This window comes from Oryzias latipes, chromosome 16 (assembly GCF_053564925.1).
Source record: "Oryzias latipes strain Hd-rR chromosome 16, Olatipes_Hd-rR_3.1".
Taxonomy (NCBI): domain Eukaryota; kingdom Metazoa; phylum Chordata; class Actinopteri; order Beloniformes; family Adrianichthyidae; genus Oryzias; species Oryzias latipes.
Window position 1 is genome coordinate 19338805 of NC_136252.1, and position 19289 is coordinate 19358093.

The following is a 19289-nucleotide window of genomic DNA, read 5'->3' on the forward strand; positions in this document are numbered from 1 at the left end:
AATATTCACAGATATTTATCAGATAGTTATCTGAGATTGCAATATTTGGTGAAGACTTTGTGTTATTGCTTCCTGGTTATCCAAGATCAGAGCCCAGAAAAGTCAGTGCTAGCGCTATATGGGTAGTAAATATAGAGATCTCTCCTTGCCATTATTTTAACATAAATGTAAAAAAAAAGTACAGACAGTGTATCACTTACTTTATATTTTAGATGGTACAATTGTTTAAGTGTACTCTGTTAATTGTGTTATTACCTGTTGGCTTATGAGACCTGGACTGCACAACTGACCTCTAGAGCTAAATTTTTTTTGTTTTTTTTTTACAAGTTGACAAGACATATCATGCACTGATTTGGGTTTATAGATGGTTTTTTCAAAGATATTTGGTTACAAATAAAACTGTTAATGTAACACTTTTTAAAAAATCTACATGTGTCTACAAAACAAATATGACGACATGATGTCTTGAGGAAATCAAGGAAATAATCAAAGCTTGTTTTATATTTCCATATTTTTCTTGACTTACTTCGTTTTTGTTTTTTTTTGGAATTTGAGGTTAAAACCTTTAGACCTTTAGTGAAGGCGTTGTTGTCTTTATAAAGTGTCTGACACAAACACAGACCAAAATATCACAGACTTAGCTTGCATTTAAAAATCTTTCTGTACTTTGTCTTTAAAAGCCTATTTAACGACTGTTGTATGTTAATCAAGTTTTATTCAAAACGTTTGAGTGAATAGTCTATAATATGCATGGAAAATGAGGGGTTGAAAAGTAGTGCTTTTGGATATATGGATATTTTTTAAATCAATACTTCAGATTGAAAACCTTTATTGGAAGTGAAATACTTTTAGTTTTACTATAAAGTAAAAAAAAATAATCCCACTTTGTTCCACTTGGTGGCAATATTTAATAAATAAAACTGAACAACCAAAATAAATGATAAAAACCAAGGTCCTCATCACATAATATCTGTTTTGGACAAGTCTGTTTGACAAGAATCTAAATTCTGTCTTGGTCTGTTAAAAGAAGACACTTGATTTTGAAATATATGTTTTGCTTTAGGGCCTTAATTTGTTTTTGAGCTCACTTTAACAAGCAATTGTGATGCTTAATATTTTTCTAATTATTTATGAGGAGTTTCAGCTCAACTTTAGGGCGTAAAAGTACAAAAAACTCACAGATTACCGTAATATTATTGATGAGGTTCTTGTTTGCTTGAAGAAGGTCCCAAGTTCAAATTCAATAGATTTATGCAAAAATGACCAATTTGAAACAAAGAATTGACTTAAAATTCTTAGACGGAATAAAAAATAATCTGTTTTAAACAGTTTTTTTCCTCAATTACTGGACCGTACTTATGTATTGTTTTATTTTTTAAACTATTAAGTTATTTATCATTCCAATTTTTTTTTTTTACTTTAACCCATTTATTTTTTCTGCAAATAAAACAGGCATAAAATTGACTTTTATGTGCTTGTTTGAAATTCAAAAGTTTTTTTTGTAAAACAAAGTTGTATACAAAGAAAACGTGACAGGTAGACCAAAAACAATTTAAAAAGGAAATTATTGGAAAAGGGTTTTGAAAACCCAGTATTTGATAGATTAGATCGATTGTTTTTAAATAATAAATTTGAACGACTAACAAAATCTCTGTAGCCCTTGTGCTATCCTAGGCACTTTACCATTGGGAGTTGGGTCATCTAGACCCACTAGACAGTGCACTGAACCTTTTTTCTTCAATGATTTGTGATCTTCACTCGTGTCCATGGATTACATGAAATCTTTCCACCTTTATCCACCTTTGTCATGGTAGGAAGAACACGTCAATGTAAGGGTGGGGTCAGCTAAGATAGCACAAGGGTTTAAAGATTATTTTTTTGGTTTTGTTGTTTTGTATCTGAAAGATGTGTAAGGGGCGGGGCGTCCGTGACGCCGCCTCCTGTATGCAGAACACTCAAGGCGGAAGTGTCATTAGCGCAAAATCAAAACACGAACGACACGGGCCCTTTGTGCGCGAGGAACGTCGGTTGGAGGTAAAACTCAAATAAAAAATGCGGTAACACACTTTTTTCTTTTTTTTAGTTGGTGTCCTCATGTTTTAATACTTTATAATATCAAACCCGGTGTTTTGTTTAAAACTATTTAGCTTTAAAGTGAGGAGAGCTCATTTTAAAGTCCTTGTGTTTGTTGAATAACGGAAGTAGCGAAAGTTGTTAGCTAGTTTTACTACTGCAGTCAAATAGTAGCGCCTGGGAGTTCAAGACATTCAAAAGGACAATTTTTAAAAGTGCAACTCGTGGAATTCAATTAGAGCCAAAGTTATTGCAAACTGTAAAAACAATAGAAGGTTTTATGTGACTTTATTATGCTTAAGGGAAAAGAATTACTGTATAAATTTTGTCATTTTACTCCTTTTTAACATCAAAAAGTTGACTATGAACATTAATTTCTCCAAATATGTAAAGTACATTTTGCTGGATTTAATACTGTGAACAGTCAATTTTATTGTGATCATCCATGAAAAAAAGGTTTAATGTTAACTTATTTTATGGGAGAAATATATAGTCAAAAAAGAGTAAAGTTACAGTAATTCTGCTCTCGTCATTACAGAGCAACAAGGACTGGATTCTGTTTTTCTAAACTAAACCTAAAGGTTCATCAGGAGTTATTTTGTCCGCTTATGCGAGTAGTTTTATTTTTTTAGGATCTGAGCAGCAAAACATCTTCTAAATGACTGTTTAAAGTCCAGCTGTCCTAAAGAACAGAGAGATAACGTCAACCTGCAGAACAGCTGGTCTGGAAGACGATTTTAGATTTTAATGCAACCTACGAATTTGCTGGCTGTCATTCCATTTACCATATATATCACTTTAAACACCAGTGAGCAGAAATGTTTCTTGTTTGGGAGAATTTCATGATAAAATTATGATCAAGAACAGTTGATTATCTCTACAACTGTAAAATTAAACTTTCTAGTTTTTTTTAATGTCTTCCAGGTCTTATTATTCAACATCAGTGAGCAAAAAGTTGAATAACATTCATAAAGCATTATTGTTTTCGAGCGTTCACCTACTGACATTAGCGTATAGTTTATTTCAAATGAGCATCAAAGGTTTCACCATACGGACTGACAACAGGTTTGACCTGTTTGCCTGACAAAATACAGTTTAGTGTGTTTTACAAAATACATTTGTTCTGTTTCCTCCTTCCCTTAGAAAATGTTTGCCCTAGCGACCAAAAACTTTGTGGATGAAGTGGATAAAAAGGGTTTGTTAATCCCAGTTTCCAGTCGGAATGACGACATTCACCTCCTGACCGTGGTGGTGAAGCACAACCGATTCTGGTTCTGGAAGAAGCCCAATTACGTTCCAACTGATTTTACACTCAACGATGTGCTGACAGGAGACAATCCAATAAAAGCAGGTGTGCAGTGATGGCTTTTGCCATGATTTTACTTCATTAACTTTTGATCAATCAAAAAATAAAAACAATGCAAACATTTCCTGGATTGCAGAAGTGACGGAGACAGACTTCCTCAACTACAGCGGAACATTTTCTGACTTGACTCAAGCATCCGTCAATGCCGAGTTGAGTAATGCCGGGGGCCGCAGTGTCACAGGAAAAGGATCCTCCACACTGAAGTCCAGCTTTGGGGATTTGAAGAAAGAGGAGGTGGAGTTACAGAAACTGCTGCATGACTTAAAAGACAGGTTAGTTTTTACTGTCGGGATTCCAAATACAGTGGAGATGAGATCTCCAAACAGCAGACGTGATCTTTGTCCAACCATAAAGCTTCAGACAGAGCTGGAGCATCAATTGAATACTAACTCCACAAGCAAATAAACATGTTGGATTAGTTTGTTTTGCATTGTTGTTTTGAATCAATAATGACTATAATAAAAAATCCAGTTATTATTCTGTAAAAAATGTTGTTGTTTTTTTGTCATTCACTGGCATAGGGCTCTGGATATGTCACATGTTCTGATCCGTCAGACCATGAAGAAGCACAAAACGGTTCTTGGGATTGTGAAGGAGCGCATTCTGACCACTACGTTGAGCTCAGTGGTAGAAGAGGAGGAGCGGAGCGGACAGTGTGCAGGGAGCCTGAGCTTCTTTGGCTCCCTGAGCAAGAAGGTGTGAGACCCTGACTGACAAATGGCTCAAATCACTAACATGTTTAATTTAAACTCAACAATTTTCTGTTTTTGTAAGAAGAAAATTACAATCAAATAAAAAAAAAATGTAGATTTTTAGATGTTTCAGATTAGATTTTTGTGGAAACTGCTTTTTTTTCTTCACGATGGCTGTCACCATTTTCCCAGGTTTCACTAAAGGACAATACCAACTTGACCAAAGACAGTAATGTCACCATTGAAATTCCCATCTCCACCACATTAGCTTACGGCGTGTCAGAGCTAGTGATCCACCAGGACGGGCGTTTTGGTGAGTGGTTTTTCCTCATCTACATTTTTAAGCTTCATTGAGTATATGATATTCGTATGTCGGAACGTGTCTTGAGATTTTTGAGTCCAAATGAAAACGTGTGCGTTTTGCAGATCTGTGTGTAACGTCTGACACAGATGGAGGATATGAAACGGACTCTGTAGTTGGCTCAGAATCATTGGACCTCCAGAAAGGTGAGGAACTGGGTTCTCAGACTCCGTTACTCTTTTGGGACAAACAGGTAATGGACTAAAAACAAACACTTTTATTTATATAACTTCCCAAAGAGCCACTGAAGAGGGATTTTAGTTGTATCTGTGACTTGAACTTGACCTACCTTAGATGGTGCATGTTTAGGTAGAAACCATAAAACCCACACAGCCGCTTCCTGTTCATTTCTGCTTTTTTATCAGTGAAGCCTTGTTTAGTTTAACACTGAACCTCAGGAGGCAGTTTTTTGTTGAAAATGCACGAGAGAGTCTTGATTAAACAAAGCAGGTCACATTCATGCATCAGTTTGGATATTCGTTCCAGAGAAATTGCATTTAAAGTCCATGTTGCATCTGTTAAACGTCAGAGCTGGACTCCCTGGAGGATCATTTCCACCTGCTGACAGCTCTCCCTGCCTCCAGGAAGTCATTCCTGCTCCAGGAAATCTCAGAGCTCATGCAGAGCCCGTTAGCCATCAGCACACTTCAAAATGCGGTAAGAGGGAAAAACAGAAATGTAAACTACTATAGAAAGATGTTGGCCTGTAAACGTGCCAGTTATGTGCGCCAGCTGGATCAAATGCATGTGGATCAGAAGCCGGACCTGAGCGAATCCGGACTGGCGGAGTCTCATCAAAAGAACATCAAAGCGGTCCTCGACCTGCTGGGGAAATGTGATGAAGCAGTCTCTGTCCTCTCAGCCTTCCATCTCATCACCAGCGCTTTGGAGGGTGAGAAATGTTCTGCAGCTTGTTTGTTTTTTTAGGTCTGGAGGGTAAACATGTGAAGATCTTTATCTCTGTCTGCTTCTCAGAGATGCCCAGTGATTGTCTCACCATTTTAAGAACATCCATCAACCTAAAAGTGCTGCAAACCTTGGAATTACTGGTCAGTGATGACTGTTTGTCCTAAAATAAATACGACATAATCAATCTATAATAATCTTATTACACTTTCATTCATGTGCTGCAGGTGCAGTGTGTGTCAGGAAGCAGGAAAAAGCCCCTGAGCAGTTTGGAGCTGGAGGCAAACATCTATAAAGAGACCAAACATCTGTTTGAGTCCATGAATGTGTCCCTGACTAATAAGGATGATGTGTTGTGCACTAAAGTGACGCCTCATTCAGGAAACCTGCCCCTGATCCTTTGCATCAGCATCAGAGGTCTCGCCTCATTGGACACTGAAGCAAAGTCAAACTGAGGGTCAAAACCTTCAACATATATTTTAGACCAATAACTGGTGCTTATCCATGAATATCTTCTGCTGTACAATTGATTTGACATTTTGTGAACTTTTAAATATTTAATGGAATATTTCACACAAATCCCAAAATGAAAAGGATCTGATAAATATTTCTCCAGTACTAATGAAAACTTGAATAATTGTACTTTAATTTTTTTAAATTAAGAAAAAAGCTTTAATAGATTCACATGATTTTATCTTTTTACTGTAAATTTTACTTTCAATTTGATATCTTTTTGTAAAAAAAAATTTGTAATTTTTAGGAATTCTGTGCCAAAAATCTGTTTCCGTTCCATATAAACATTTAACTTCTTGTGACTATTCGCTGACATTTGTTGTTACGGACATGTTTTTTCCCAGTGATACTAAAGAGTACTTTGTTAACCAAGACTTGTATTGTTTTTATTCTGTTTTAGAATTTAAAGAAAAAAAGCATCATCGTTAGAAAACAAGTTTTTTTTTATTTGACATTTGAAAATACTTTCCTATTTGAAACACTGTAAAATAAATGTGGATTTTTTAATTTAAACAGTTGGGTTTTTGTAACGTCACATCAAAAGGGATGGCTCACAGAGATGCAGTACCCTGTTCAAGAATCCTTGAAAAATAAGTGTTTGTGCACAAAAACACCAGATGTTGCCAGTCCAACACTTCCATCCAACAACACCAGCACGGTTAAAAGGTTTGAGGGGAAAAAAGAGACTAACTTGGTAAACATGATAATATTGCTTTTCTTCTTCTGAGTGCAACACTAGACAGTGACAGGCCAAGTGTCTTATTCACTGACACTGAGTGGAAGAACAAGAATAAAAGGTCCAAAGTTCTGTTTTGTAATGACACGACGAGATGAAGCGATGTAAACTGTTAACACTGAGGTATTATTCACTTTAGAAACCTAGCCCTCACTTTACAGAATAAATACATTTCTCACAAAGATGTAAAAAGAGTGAATTGGCAAAACCCTTTAGATTGTTATCAAAACAACTTAACACACAGGTCAGTGTTTCTTTAATCCCTTTGGAAAGCAAATATTAAAAAAGAAAACTGCCAATAAATAAGTACACTTCATGTGTGTCCAAAGTTGCATAGTGTGCTAGAGATACATCTGGCAATTTAGATTAAGGTGACTGATGCAAATGTTTGTGACGGCCGATCGGTCAGGCAGCTCAACCGCGTCTTCTTTCCCAGAGGGGGGCGGGGTCGGAGCATCAATAAACCCAGCTGACCGGAACCCACTGAGGTTCGATGAACAGTCGCTCGGCTGCATCCAGCAGCTGCTCAAAGGCCTTGTCCAGGTTGTCGTTGACGATGGTCAGGTCGAAGTAGTGGCTGTACGCGCGGCGGATCCTGGCACTTTCATCCACGGTCTTTTTTAAATCGTTCTCCTGTTGGAGAAGCAACACAACTTCAAAGTCTCACTCTAATCATCTTTTGATCTTTTCTATTAGTGTTTTCAAGGGGTCTTTCAATTATATTGGGCGGCTTTACCCAAAAATCAAGAGTTGTTTTCCAGGACATAGTTTCTGCAGAGCAGCAGTGGTGATTAGAAATTCAGCTGAGTTGAAGTGGAGCTCTCCATTTGCGCAGTCTCCTGCTAGCTTATCCCTCACACCCCAAATCTAACATTACATAACATAAAAGGCGAGCAATGTTTAAGCAGACGACTCAGACGAGGTAAACGTGGATCTACCGGTAGTCTTAAGTGGATCCGTCAGAATGGAGCAGAGCAGGAAGCAGTGTATTTTTAAGTACAATCTTTTTCCAACTTCCTTAATTTTTCTGCTCCTGATTCACAATGATTTGAATAAAGAAATACTCAGAAATGCAATCTGAAGCTTCATTTTCTTTATATATGTCCTCCATCATGAGAAAAACGCCACATGTTAAAAACACCATGTTCATTAGAGTGATTCTTTAAGAGAAACAACAACAGACTCATTGTCACTATTGGTAAGCATTTGAATTGTGTTACCGTGAGGAGTTTGGTTGTAAGGCCGGCATTGACGACCGCTGTGTGCATGTCTCGTAGCGTGTCCAGTTCAGGAGCGGCAATGAACACCACGAAGGGCACAAACTCAGCCGTCTTCAACACTTTCAGGGCCTGGACGGAAAACCGTGTCACCAGCAGAGCTTTGAGAACAGCAAGTCTTCACACGGCATCTTGGACTGACCTGAGGGTTCACATCCAGGATGCAGGTACGCCCTGCAGCCACCACCTCGTGGATGGAGTCTATTTTTGTACCGTAGAGGTTGCCATCGTACTCGCCGTGCTCCAGGTACCGGCTCTCTTTGATGTCTTTCTCCATCTCTTCGCGCGTCACAAAACAGTAGTTCTGCCCGTCTTTCTCCTCTTCTCTGGGACGCCGTGATGTAACTGGAAGAAAACAGAAATCAGACACCCAAAGCAGACGACTCTCTCTGTGTCCTTCCCACACTTACATGGCACAGTGGTTCCGTATCTCAGAGGGTTCATCACGATAAGTCTGTTCTTCAAGCTCCGTCTACCAACTCCCTGGGCGCCAATCAGAACCAGCGTTTTTCTCTGGAAAGGGGGCATCTTGGCTACTTCCTCATAGATCTGCAGCTCATAACGATCAAACTCTGCTCAAGGCAATGCAAAATCAGAATGAGAATTGCACCTGAGGAACACCAAGAAATACTTGCTGTAACATATGTCGGAATACTAGTACGAACCTGCATTCCTAGAAGTGATGTACATCATTTTTTTCTTCTTTTTCTTGGAAGTTAGGCTCCCACAGAGCATCCCTGACATGGAAAACAAATGCAGAGGCAAAATAAATGACAACTCAAACACACCAAAATGGACAGCACCACAACAAAACAGGGGCTGACCTGTGCCTTTGGTGTCCCAGTCTCTTCTCACAAAAGCTTTCCTCTTCTCCTCCAGAAACTGACTAGGTATGAGGCCAGACGCTCCTCCAACAACTTTACATGCCTTTCAGGGAATTAGATGAATTAGGAAATCCATACCCAACACCTGAATTGTAGTACCATTTTATTTTACTCACCTGCCACCAGTTGGGGTCCTCCTTGTTGACCACATGAAGAATTTCTCCTTTAGAAAAGGGAAGGCCCGCCTCTTTGCAGGGAATTAGGTTGTCCGTGGCTGGATTATAGTTGAAGAAAGGCTTCAGAAAAACCTGCAATGTAGGAATTAAACAGTTAGGAGCCAAGTAAGCTGCACACAAGAAAGCAGAGTAAACAAATGATCTAAAAAAAAACTACCAAAAAGCCTTCTACTACACATGTAAATATGATCTCGAAGAAATACTGCAAAAACAAAGGCTGTAGGAGATATTTCAAACAAGTTCAAAACTAATATATTTTCTGAGGAAGAAAATTGTAAAAGATGTTTCAAAGATGGATGACCAATTCTATTTCATTAATAAAGTCGAAGCACATTTTTTCCATCAGCACTGGAGTGGAGGGAGCATTAATAAATCATTGCGCTCCTACAGAGAGCGTTTACTACACAGGACGTAACCGGCTGTGAGTCATCTCGCCCACCACACAGATCTGGTGTCAAAGCCTGCCATTGTGCCAAGCAAGCGCAAACGTGTAATGCAATATTAAAGTCCTACAGGCGACCATGCACCAAACATGACATCTGCTTTAAAGAAAACAATAAAGACGGCAGCAGAGTCAGTGATCGGGGAGCTCAGTGACATGAGTAAAACTGTCAGGATTTCCAACTTAACACAATTCTGTTATTGTCTTTTTTTTTATTCTCATCCTAAACCACATTGTGTTGGGTTAAGAAAATCTATTTTCACATTAATAATCCAAACACAGGTGGAATGTTCCATAGTAAATTTTATTTAAGATATTACAAATATTTATATAAAATAAGAGAAATAGCTTTAATGGCTTTGATGAATTAAAATAGCAAATTAAACCCTAGTTTTCAAAAAGAAGATTCAATGTTCCATTGCTTTTAATGCATTGTATTGCATGTTTTTTTCTACCATTGTATTGTGTTCTGTATTGTGTTTTACATCCTGATTCGTCGTAGACTATTGCCAATCACTTTCCTCCGTGCAGTGTCTCCTGTACAACAGATCATTTGTTATATTCTATAATACTGATTTGATTTTTCTGTAAACTTTGTAAGTTAAAGGACCCACTCCGATGAAAGTTGTGTTTTTTTGTGTATATAACATATTCTTCTGGCATTTTCTCATGATGGACATTAAAGAGGGAAATTAAACTTAACATGGAATGTCTGAGTATTTTTTTATTCAAATCATTGTGAATCAGGAGCAGACGAAAAAAATGCAGTTTGAAAAACAGCGTATTTGTGGCATAGAAATTACGCAAGGCGGGCCACAAGATCCGTGCTCTGCTCAATTCTGATGCTTCACTTGTAGACGACCAGATCAGATAATGTCTTTGTTTTCATCTGAGTTGGTTTCTGGCTCAAAACTGTACGGCTGGATAGCTTCGATTTGCTTGCCATTTTTTTTGCCCCACTAATGTTAGGTTGGGGGTGTGAGGAGCTGTAAGCTTTCGGGATTGAGTAAACAAAGGGATCATGGGAAATGAGGGTAGGCTTACTCCACGCCAACAGTCTAAGCCACAACTCAGAGGTGAATTTCTAACGAACTACTGCCGCTCTGCCAAAACCATGTCCTAGAAAACAACAAAAGTTTTTTTTGTGTGGCTAAAATCAGCACAACCATAATTAAAAGACCACTGGGAACGATTTTAAAATAGATCAAATGATGATCAGAGAGGGACTTTAAACAAGAGAGAAATGTGTATAAAGTGTGTAGTGAGGAGTTTTACAGCCTAAAAACATATATAATAAATGTTAAAGTTGACTACTTTGCAGATTTGATCTATATTTTAGAAAGTAATTTCCACAATAAATGAGGGATAACTGTATTAGGAAGAAAATGCTCCATTTAGAAATAAATTAACATTTTTGCTCAAGTCTCTTTTATTCATTCATTCATTTTCTGTACCGTTTTTCCCTTTCAGGGTCACAGGGTTGCCGGAGCCTATCCCGGCCACTTGTGGGCGAAGGCAAGGGATACCCTGAACAGGTCGCCAGTCTGTCGCAGGGTAGAATGTCCACAAACACACATCCATTCACTCTCACAGTCATACCTATGGTTAATTTAGAGTTGCCAATCAACCTATGAAGCATGTTTTTGGATGGTGGGAGGAAGCCGGAGACCCCGGAGAGAACCCACGCATGCACGGGGAGAACATGCAAACTCCACACAGAAAGGTCCCCCGTTGATGTAGTTTTTCATGTCCCCCAGCCGGGACTTGAACCAGGGGCCTTCTTGCTGTGAGGCAAGAGCGCTAACCACTGCACCACCGTGCAGCCGTTTCTTTTATTCTTTTGTTAATTTTAAAGGTTGTTTAGTTTATGTTTAAACATGAACAAAAATGCTGGTTTGAAACTTTGAGAGATAAGAAAATCCTAATGGCTCACCACACCTAGACAGCAAAAAACAGACAATAAAGGCATGCAAAAGTAGGATCCAGATTAGGATTCAGTGCCACTCAGCACAGAGGTTAAAGTGTGACATAATTCCCACAGTCCACTCCGGTGTCAGCTTCAGGCATGGCTGTTACAGTACGGACAGCAGAGAGAACGCTAAAGTGAACAAAGTGCTGTATGTCCTAGTTAGCGTGTGAAGTGTTATTAATAGATCCTCGTGGATTCAGTTTTCGAAAGCCTGGCGTCCTGTCAGTAGCCGGGGTCAGGCGGCTCTCGCCCAATCCACAACAGATTCACAACGAATTAGGTTGGATTAAAGGAAATCCCAATGAACTCGCAACCTTGATTCACATCAAAATGATTAATTTTGTGGGAAGAAAATCCAGCCTTTCCTCACCTGCGGTGGTGCTGGCGTGTCTTTGTAGCTGGGCTGGACTTTCAGTGTGATGCTCCCGCTGCAGTCTCTCAGGAGCTTCTGGAGTTCCTGAGGATCGCTTCCAACCTCTCGACCGTTGAGCTCGCAGATGACGTCCCCCGTATGCAGCATTCCCTGCCTGTCGATCGAGCTGCCATGCATGATTCGTGCAACAACCAACTCTCCTCGCACGACGCGGAACGTGACCCCCTGGAGGAGTAGCAGTCAGTCAGCGACCCACGTCCTCAGTTCATAAATATCAGTGAGGGGATATCTAGTGTTGGGCTTCTCAGAAGGAACCTGCATTTGTTCAATGGTTGTTTGAAAACCAAGTCCCTGCTTGGTGAATAAACCTGACAGAATAAAGAATTTTAAAGGTTTTCTCTGCTGCTGAACTTACCAGCGGTTCCCCCGCTTTCTTCTGGATGCCGATGACTCTGACAGCGTCTGCTGGCATGAAAGAACTGGGCAACAGGCAGTTGCTGTTAGCTGAGACATGTGGCGTTTCGTAGCACTTCGCAGCCACTTTGTCATGAGCTTCCATCAAAGACTAAGACAAAAGAGAGAACCAAAACACAGAAAGTCTTTAAATGTGAAAACAGCCGTGTTTCTATTCTTCTGATCACATAACTAAAGTCATTTAGTAATTCTTTTCTTTTAAGCTGAGTAGTCAATATAAGTTGAAACATGCTAAAAAGAACCAACATAGCCAGCTATCAAACAGAAAAAAAATAACTTCATGTTGATGAAGAGCACAGAAAAGCCACCTCCAACCACATAACTGAACGGTCTAAGGGGGCATCATACCTTAAAATGAGGCTCCTGAAGGATTCTGGCGAGCTCGGCAGCAGCAATGTCTTTTTCTGGCATGTTCCCGATGGAGTCCAGAATCTCTGAGACCAGCTGAACATTATCGTCACCCACGGCTTGTAACTTGACTTCCTCAAGACGCTCGTGAGCCTAAAGCCAAACACCAAAACAGGGCTGGACGTATGAGTGCAAGCATGACCAAGAACCAGTTGGGAGATTTCAAAAGAAAAAGCAAAAAAACAATCCAAGAAAAATATTAGACACGTAAAAAAAATATTTTAGTGAATCTTTGCATTCAACTTGTTTTTTGGAACAAAAGACATACATCTACCCAACAAAATGCTGAATTTCCAGATGTTGTTGACATGTGAGAACATATCTAGACATCATACCTCTATTGTACATGTCTGACATGTGAGAAAACGCCATCTGGCACGTCACGGGAAACCTTAGCATTTTATAATGATTGCTACTACACCTGTAAACTGCCTGCTTCTCTACCTGGCTGGCTTAAACTGTAGAAGCGCATGTTGTACAACAGAGCTAAAGTGGTCCCATGTGGAGCCAGAAAGCTAGTTAAGGAGATTACAGTTCTAAAAGCACTTCAAGAATCCACAGAAGTGGCGTCCTCAGTGTGCGGTGTACCTTCGCCAGGGACGTGACGATGGGGCTCTCCATGACGCCTCTGAGGAAGATCAGGTCAATGTCTTTGGCTTCTGTGCCTGATGGCAGCTCTTTCAGGTTGTCCAGTACCTGCTGCATAGCTGAAGGACAAAAACATTTTTGACAAACCCTCAGCTCATAAAAACCTGTTACTGCAGAAAACTACAGAGTAGATAAAAAGCATAGAGTTGCAGGAAGGATCCATTAGTGCGCTGTAAGTCAAATTTAGCGCGGAACAATGTTACTGCTTCTGCATCAAAGAGGGCCTGTCATAGCGCTGCTGCTGAGGGCTTACCTGAGCCAGACTTTGCATTGGCCACCGTCATGTTTGACTATCCCTCGGCTCAGGATGGGGAAACTTTATAAACAGGGTCAAAAGCCAACCACCGGCCACTTATAGAACCCAGAGAAACTGGAGAACCGGAGAATGGATAAGTGAATAGAGCGTGTGATCTTCACACATAGCATGGTGTGAACCAGCTTTTCTAAGTATTTTTATTTGATAAATAAAGGGGGAAAAAATGGCACAGAACATGTTTTTTTATGCATAGACACAGAAATGGCGTAAATAACGAGCCATGAGTCCTGTTCTTTGGGGTAAAGGTTTGACAATTTCTGTGCAAACATGTTCTGTTTACAATCAAAAACAGCTCCACTAGAGCTGGAAGAAGTTCACTAAAGCATCATCACCTAAAGTAAGGCACTACACCATCTGAACATCTTGAAGAAAATACTGTGTAATTTCCATTAAAAGGTAAAGATTGGGAGGTTCGGAACAAATTAAGCCAAAGGTAAACATTAAAAACTCACCAGAAAACAGTTTAAATCCTCACAGCAGCATGTCAGCACTAAGTTTGTTTTTTTATAGAAAACAATCATCGGTCCTAAACAGACAAGGGGAGGGGAGAAAAAAATGTGATAAAAAAACTAACTCAATTTAAGCTAGTAGAGAAAATACATTATTAATGTTAAATTCACTGACTTCTAAATGAATTATTAGTACAATAAAAATAAAGAGAATGAACACCATTTTAACCTATAGAAGTAGTGTTCATTCCACAACAACATCATAATCATAAATAAAAGACCACTGGGAACACTTTTAAAATAGATAAAAAGCTGATTAGAACTTTAAAAAAAATCAATGTGTCGGTCCAGAGTTCAGCAAATTTTACAAAAATATATTTTTTATTTTTAAAAAAAGCAAATATTTTTTAATAAACGCGATGGCATACTTGAATAGTGAAGTGCCATGGAAGACAATTTAATTGAAGAACTGAGAATCTTGAATGTGCAAAACATTTATCACAAAAATCTTTTAAAAATGCAATCAGTTTTCGAAATAGCTCAGAAAAAACAACTACTAGTAGTGCCAACTTTCAGAAACCAAAAAGTGTGCTGACATTTACTGACACACCCTGTTTTAAGTTTTAACTGGGGTTATTCCCACGACGTGTCCTAACAGAGACGTAAACACCAACTTCAAAAAGGCAGGTGAAGTCCTGACAGTATAACGAGCTGTGATTTGAGACTGGCATGAGATCATGCACGTGTACATCTGTGAATGCCGCTACTAAGCGCCAATAACTGCCTTAAACGTACATTTTATGATCTATATAAAACGTACGATAAGCAATTAGAGTCACGTTCATTCAAACTGTGTAGTGTCATGTTTTATTTAACATTTTTACTGCATATTTTTCGGCTCGTACTAGCTTACGGACGATGTACGTAGCGATGCTAATTGGTAGCAACTAATCGCCAGTGCTACAAATAACTTTAATTCTTACAATTATACTAGTTTTATTGTTGTTATTCAAGAAAGGTTGATATATCGAACACGATATCTTTGACAGCTGCTTTATCTGCATTGCAGCGGCTTCCAGAGTGAGTCAAAGTTAGCTAACTATTGAGGGGGAAGCTAGCTAGTTATGTAGCTACCATGCTGCTGTGGGGTTCGTGAAAGCACTGCTACTTTTTAAACGCAAAACAAAAAAATGTGTATTTTACCTACTGTTTGTATGCAGCGTCCATTTATTTCGTCATGGTTCCGGTTTGTAAAAGCTCCACAATCACTGATGTTTAGTGTGTGGTTAGTAAAAGCCCTCTAGCGTGCTGCCGTTCCCTCGTCTCTGTCTGTGCTCCCCGTCCAGACCAGTCAGTCAGCAGCAGGACTGGTGTCATCCAGTACCCGCCGGTGTTCCGACTGTCGTACCGTCAACCTCTTCACACGACGTCTGAGGCTGATTTACCAGCACCAAATATAACATAAAATAATAGAAATAAATACATAAAATAATTTTTAAAAAATGGTTTTCTGTTTGCCCACAACTCAATTCTGGCTGGTAATTGTTTAAACTACAGAGTAAAATAAAATAAAGTGAAATGGAATTAAATGAAATAAAATTAGAATAAAAAAATAAAAATTGTAAAACTTTAATAATATAATTAACAAATATAGTTGTTTACAGAAATTGTTTTCAAAATGAAAGAATCCCAGAATTGCAGTGGATTAATTTTGTTTACACACATAAATCAACCTTTAAATTTGATGTTTTTTATTATTAGATGTATTAATGCATACGTTTAGTATTTAATACATATTAAATATTATTATAGTATTTTTAGAGTGATGTACGTTTACATTTTACTTTACTTTAGTGAAACTGGAATGGAGCAGCATTTCTATATGAAGATAAAACCATACTTGATGTGCATTTTGCATTGCAAATATTGGTTAACAGGGCTGCATCTTCTTTCTCTTTCGGCTTTTCCCATCAGGGGTCGCCACAGCGAATCATCCTTTTCCACCTCACTCTATCATGAACATCTTTTACCCTAACGTTAGCCAACTTCATGTCCTCTGTTAAGACATCCATATATCTCCTCTTTGGCCGTCCTCTTGCCCTCCGGCCAGGCAGCTCCATCTCCAACATCCTTCTACCAATATATCCACTATCCCTCCTCTGAACATGTCCAAACCATCTCAGTCTGGCTTCTCTGACTTTGTCACTAACACAGGCAACATGAGCCGTCCCTCTGATGTACTCGTTCCTTATCCTGTCTAACCTGGTCACTCCTAAGGAGAACCTCAACATCTTCATCTCCGCTACCTCCATCTCAGCCTCTTGTCTCTGTCTCACTGCTACCGTCTCTAACCCATAGAGCAGAGCTGGTCTCACCACTGTCTTGTACACCTTTCCTTTGAGTCTTGGTGACACTCTTCTGTCACACAACACTCCTGACACTTTCCTCCACCCGCTCCAACCTGCCTGCACTCGCCTCTTCACCTCTTTTCCACACTTAACAGGGCTGCATGATATATGGAAATCTCGCAATTTGCGATATTAGTGATCAATATTGCGATGACGATATAACTTGAGATACATGAACAAATAGCAAAATAACCAAAAACACCATTTCCATTTTTTGCAACAGTTTAATTGAAATAAGAGTCAATATAACTTACACTTCAAATGAGCACCTGACATTAAAGGGCTCCATCCGATTGGTCAGTGATGATGTAAAGAAGTCCATCTGATTAAAAATATTAAAATTAAAAATTAAAAATATCTGGATTTATTTGTTAAACACTTCAAGCTTCCATAAGATTGTCTTAGCACATTTAAGGCTACCATTTATCACAATTCTCGCCGACTTTTGCGATATGTAGTCCACAGCTTGTTTGATAACGATAAATTTGCGATTTATTGTGCAGGCCTGTTTAACCCTCTTGCTATCTCAGAAGACCCCACCCTTACATTGATGTGTTCTCCCTACCATGACAAAAGTGGATAAAGGTGTAAATATTTCATGTAATCCATGGACACCAGTGAGGTTCACAAATCATTGAAGAAAAAAGGTTCAGAGCACTGTCTAGTGGGTCTAGATGACCCAACTCCCAATGTTAAAGTGCCTAGGATAGCACAAGGGTTACACACTGCTGCAATTGTAATGCAAAACTATAATTAAATTTCAACCCACTAACTACTGGTTATTATTGAGAAGCAGCAGTGCATTTGAGTACAAAAGGGGTCACATAAGTTGTTGTAGATGAGTTCAGGTCACTTGATAGGATTAATGTGTTAATCTGATTTCTGTCAGCCAGCAACAGGAACTCTCTAAAATCAGTTTAACGTGTGGAGCAGTTATGAAGCACACAGCTGTTTTTTATTTTATTTATTTTTTTACATTTTCTTTAGAATAAATGCAAGAAAGATCCTAACAAAAAGCTAAGATATGGTTCATTAGTGTGTTGGGATGATGTCCACCAGTAGAGGGAACTGTTGAGTCATTTTCTTGTACTCAGAATGGCTTGAAGCTCTTTAATGCTACTTAAAGTAAGTTTTTCAGAGCAGAAAAATATTTCTACATCGGAATTTTATGCCTCGTGGTAACAGTTATTAATTTATTTCCAATTGGTATTTAACAAAGAGCTACAATGAGCAAGAAGTTTTATACAGATCAACACAATGTGAACTACAGTGTGTGACAAATTGCAAAGAAGTGACAGCACATGCAGGTAGTGTTCTTAATCCAGTCTTTATTCCATGCAAATACAGGGTAATGTAAAATCACTGGCAGACATGAGAGCAGTTTTCAAAACAGCCCAATGGCACAGCTCCATCACCACACAGGCAGACCCTCATACCTGGGTAGATAAATTAAATGCAATAAAAAGAAAGAAAGTCCAATCGTTTCAGTACTTTATCAAAAAACTAATTTTTACAGTTTAAAACTCTTCATAAGTTTATAATGCGTGCGTAACAAAATGTATTACACCACACTTGTGCAAATTTTTTCATTAGGGGTGTAATGAACATGCTACTCAATTCAAATCAACTTGACTGATGAATCTGTTTTTATTCCTGCGATACAATTAACCTATACCATTATAAAATCGATTCAAAATTAAATAGATTGATTGTATTGATTTTGGAAAACACCATTTGGATTGAGGCACAGTAGGATTGCCTTTCTACAACATTTTTTGACCAGGTACCATCACACCGGACAACACACATGTGATGGCAGCAAAAACGGATCAGTCCATCATTCCAGTCCAATGTGTGGAAACACTTTGAATTTAGCAAAGACATGTGACCATACAGTGTGATACAATGTTCTAATAGTGTTCCGTCTGGATTATTTTGATGTGGAAAAACAACAGTGGACTGAACCTCATGAAACTAAAATGTGAATGGATTTGCCATTAATTCTTGTTTACTTGTTTGTTCACAAATGTTATTTATACTTGATTATCTTGAAGAAACACAAGGAATCTGGAAAACTTTATCTGCACTGTTAAGTACATAGATATTTATCTCTAAATCATACAGGTTGGATTTGTTACACCCCCACTTGTGTTTGTCCACTCATAAAGTAACTGCAAAGTCTGCTGCCTCAAATGAAAGAAATTACCTGATATAGTTGGAGCCCGGGACGCTCTCGGTGCTTTCCCTCACTAATAAATCTGAAAACACAGTGTCTGGGTTGTCTCTCTTTCCATACCTGTGCAGAAATGCCAACACATCATTCCCCTTTTTTTTCAAATCATTATTTACACCACATTTCATAGTCCTATGAAGTCAAAGACCAACCTTTGTCTTGTAATGAGATTGATATAGTGTCGCAGTGCAGAATAATATTTGGCAAGCTCCTCAGGTGGCGCTCCTTCCCGGGGACCAGGAGGCTTGGCTGGATATGCGTTTGTGCCGGAGAAAAAACAGAGGAGCAGGCAGAGAGCCAGAAAGTTTGGAGACATCCCAGCGATGGACAGTTTCCTGGATCAAAGAGAAATCAAGTAAAAAAAAAGGAATGCAGTAAAGTTATTAGGCAATAGATGTAAAGCAAAGATCAGACTGTTTATGATCTTGGACTGTAGCAGATCTACTAAGTCAACAAATTAACTCAAACGAGGAATTCCTTACTTTTAAAAATCCTGCAGAAGTGGGTTTTCTCACTGATCAAGGCTCGTCTGTCAGATTCCCAACCCTGGCCATCTTTATATAGAGTGTCCTGAGTGTGGATGGG

General features: G+C 38.8%; 3 protein-coding genes across 9 annotated transcripts; 1 reads left to right on the forward strand and 2 right to left on the reverse strand.

Moving 5' to 3' along the window:
• Positions 1-1879: 1879 nt before the first annotated feature.
• gsdmeb (gasdermin Eb) lies at positions 1880-6424 on the forward strand. 2 transcript variants are annotated; one of them, XM_004078087.5, is made up of 10 exons: positions 1880-2034; positions 3217-3424; positions 3516-3711; positions 3961-4135; positions 4324-4444; positions 4558-4638; positions 5022-5149; positions 5225-5384; positions 5468-5541; positions 5626-6424. In XM_004078087.5, the coding sequence occupies exons 1-10, from the start codon at positions 1906-1908 to the stop codon at positions 5851-5853; spliced, it is 1500 nt and encodes a 499-aa protein (XP_004078135.2). In that variant the 5' UTR covers positions 1880-1905; the 3' UTR covers positions 5854-6424. The 2 variants fall into 2 exon arrangements, with proteins under 2 accessions (XP_004078135.2, XP_020565794.1); XM_020710135.3 differs by having other exon boundaries at positions 1950-2057.
• On the reverse strand, positions 6337-15516 carry pals2a (protein associated with LIN7 2, MAGUK p55 family member a). Of its 6 annotated transcripts, none has more exons than XM_020710132.3 (14): positions 15271-15515; positions 14067-14140; positions 13552-13668; positions 13239-13357; positions 12591-12743; positions 12184-12333; positions 11766-11993; positions 8925-9056; positions 8749-8851; positions 8590-8661; positions 8335-8496; positions 8067-8269; positions 7868-7996; positions 6337-7280 (listed from the first exon to the last, which is right to left on the reverse strand). In XM_020710132.3, the coding sequence occupies exons 3-14, from the start codon at positions 13580-13582 to the stop codon at positions 7104-7106; spliced, it is 1659 nt and encodes a 552-aa protein (XP_020565791.1). In that variant the 5' UTR covers positions 13583-13668; positions 14067-14140; positions 15271-15515; the 3' UTR covers positions 6337-7103. The 6 variants fall into 6 exon arrangements, with proteins under 6 accessions (XP_020565791.1, XP_020565792.1, XP_011483478.1 ...); XM_020710133.3 differs by having other exon boundaries at positions 15267-15407; XM_011485176.4 differs by lacking the exon at positions 13552-13668 and having other exon boundaries at positions 15271-15516.
• Positions 15517-17779: 2263 nt separating this feature from the next.
• Positions 17780-19289, reverse strand: LOC101160582 (peptide YY-like). Its single transcript, XM_020710138.3, has 4 exons — positions 19187-19289; positions 18857-19039; positions 18678-18767; positions 17780-17907 (listed from the first exon to the last, which is right to left on the reverse strand). Exons 2-4 carry the CDS (start codon positions 19018-19020, stop codon positions 17883-17885), a joined length of 279 nt encoding a protein of 92 aa, XP_020565797.1. The 5' UTR covers positions 19021-19039; positions 19187-19289; the 3' UTR covers positions 17780-17882.

Coding starts and splice junctions, on each gene's coding strand:
- gsdmeb (XM_004078087.5), top strand. CDS start 1,906: ATGTGTAAGGGGCGGGGCGTCCGTGACGCCGCCTCCTGTATGCAGAAC. Junction 4,639..5,021: donor ATCATTGGACCTCCAGAAAG/GTGAGGAACTGG, acceptor GTTAAACGTCAG/AGCTGGACTCCCTGGAGGAT. Junction 5,385..5,467: donor CATCACCAGCGCTTTGGAGG/GTGAGAAATGTT, acceptor TCTGCTTCTCAG/AGATGCCCAGTGATTGTCTC.
- pals2a (XM_020710132.3), bottom strand. CDS start 13,582: ATGACGGTGGCCAATGCAAAGTCTGGCTCAG. Junction 12,334..12,590: donor TTCAGGAGCCTCATTTTAAG/GTATGATGCCCC, acceptor CTTTTGTCTTAG/TCTTTGATGGAAGCTCATGA. Junction 8,270..8,334: donor ATACGGAACCACTGTGCCAT/GTAAGTGTGGGA, acceptor GTTTTCTTCCAG/TTACATCACGGCGTCCCAGA.
- LOC101160582 (XM_020710138.3), bottom strand. CDS start 19,020: ATGTCTCCAAACTTTCTGGCTCTCTGCCTGCTCCTCTGTTTTTTCTCC. Junction 18,768..18,856: donor AATCTCATTACAAGACAAAG/GTTGGTCTTTGA, acceptor ATTTCTGCACAG/GTATGGAAAGAGAGACAACC. Junction 17,908..18,677: donor CCGGGCTCCAACTATATCAG/GTAATTTCTTTC, acceptor TTATCTACCCAG/GTATGAGGGTCTGCCTGTGT.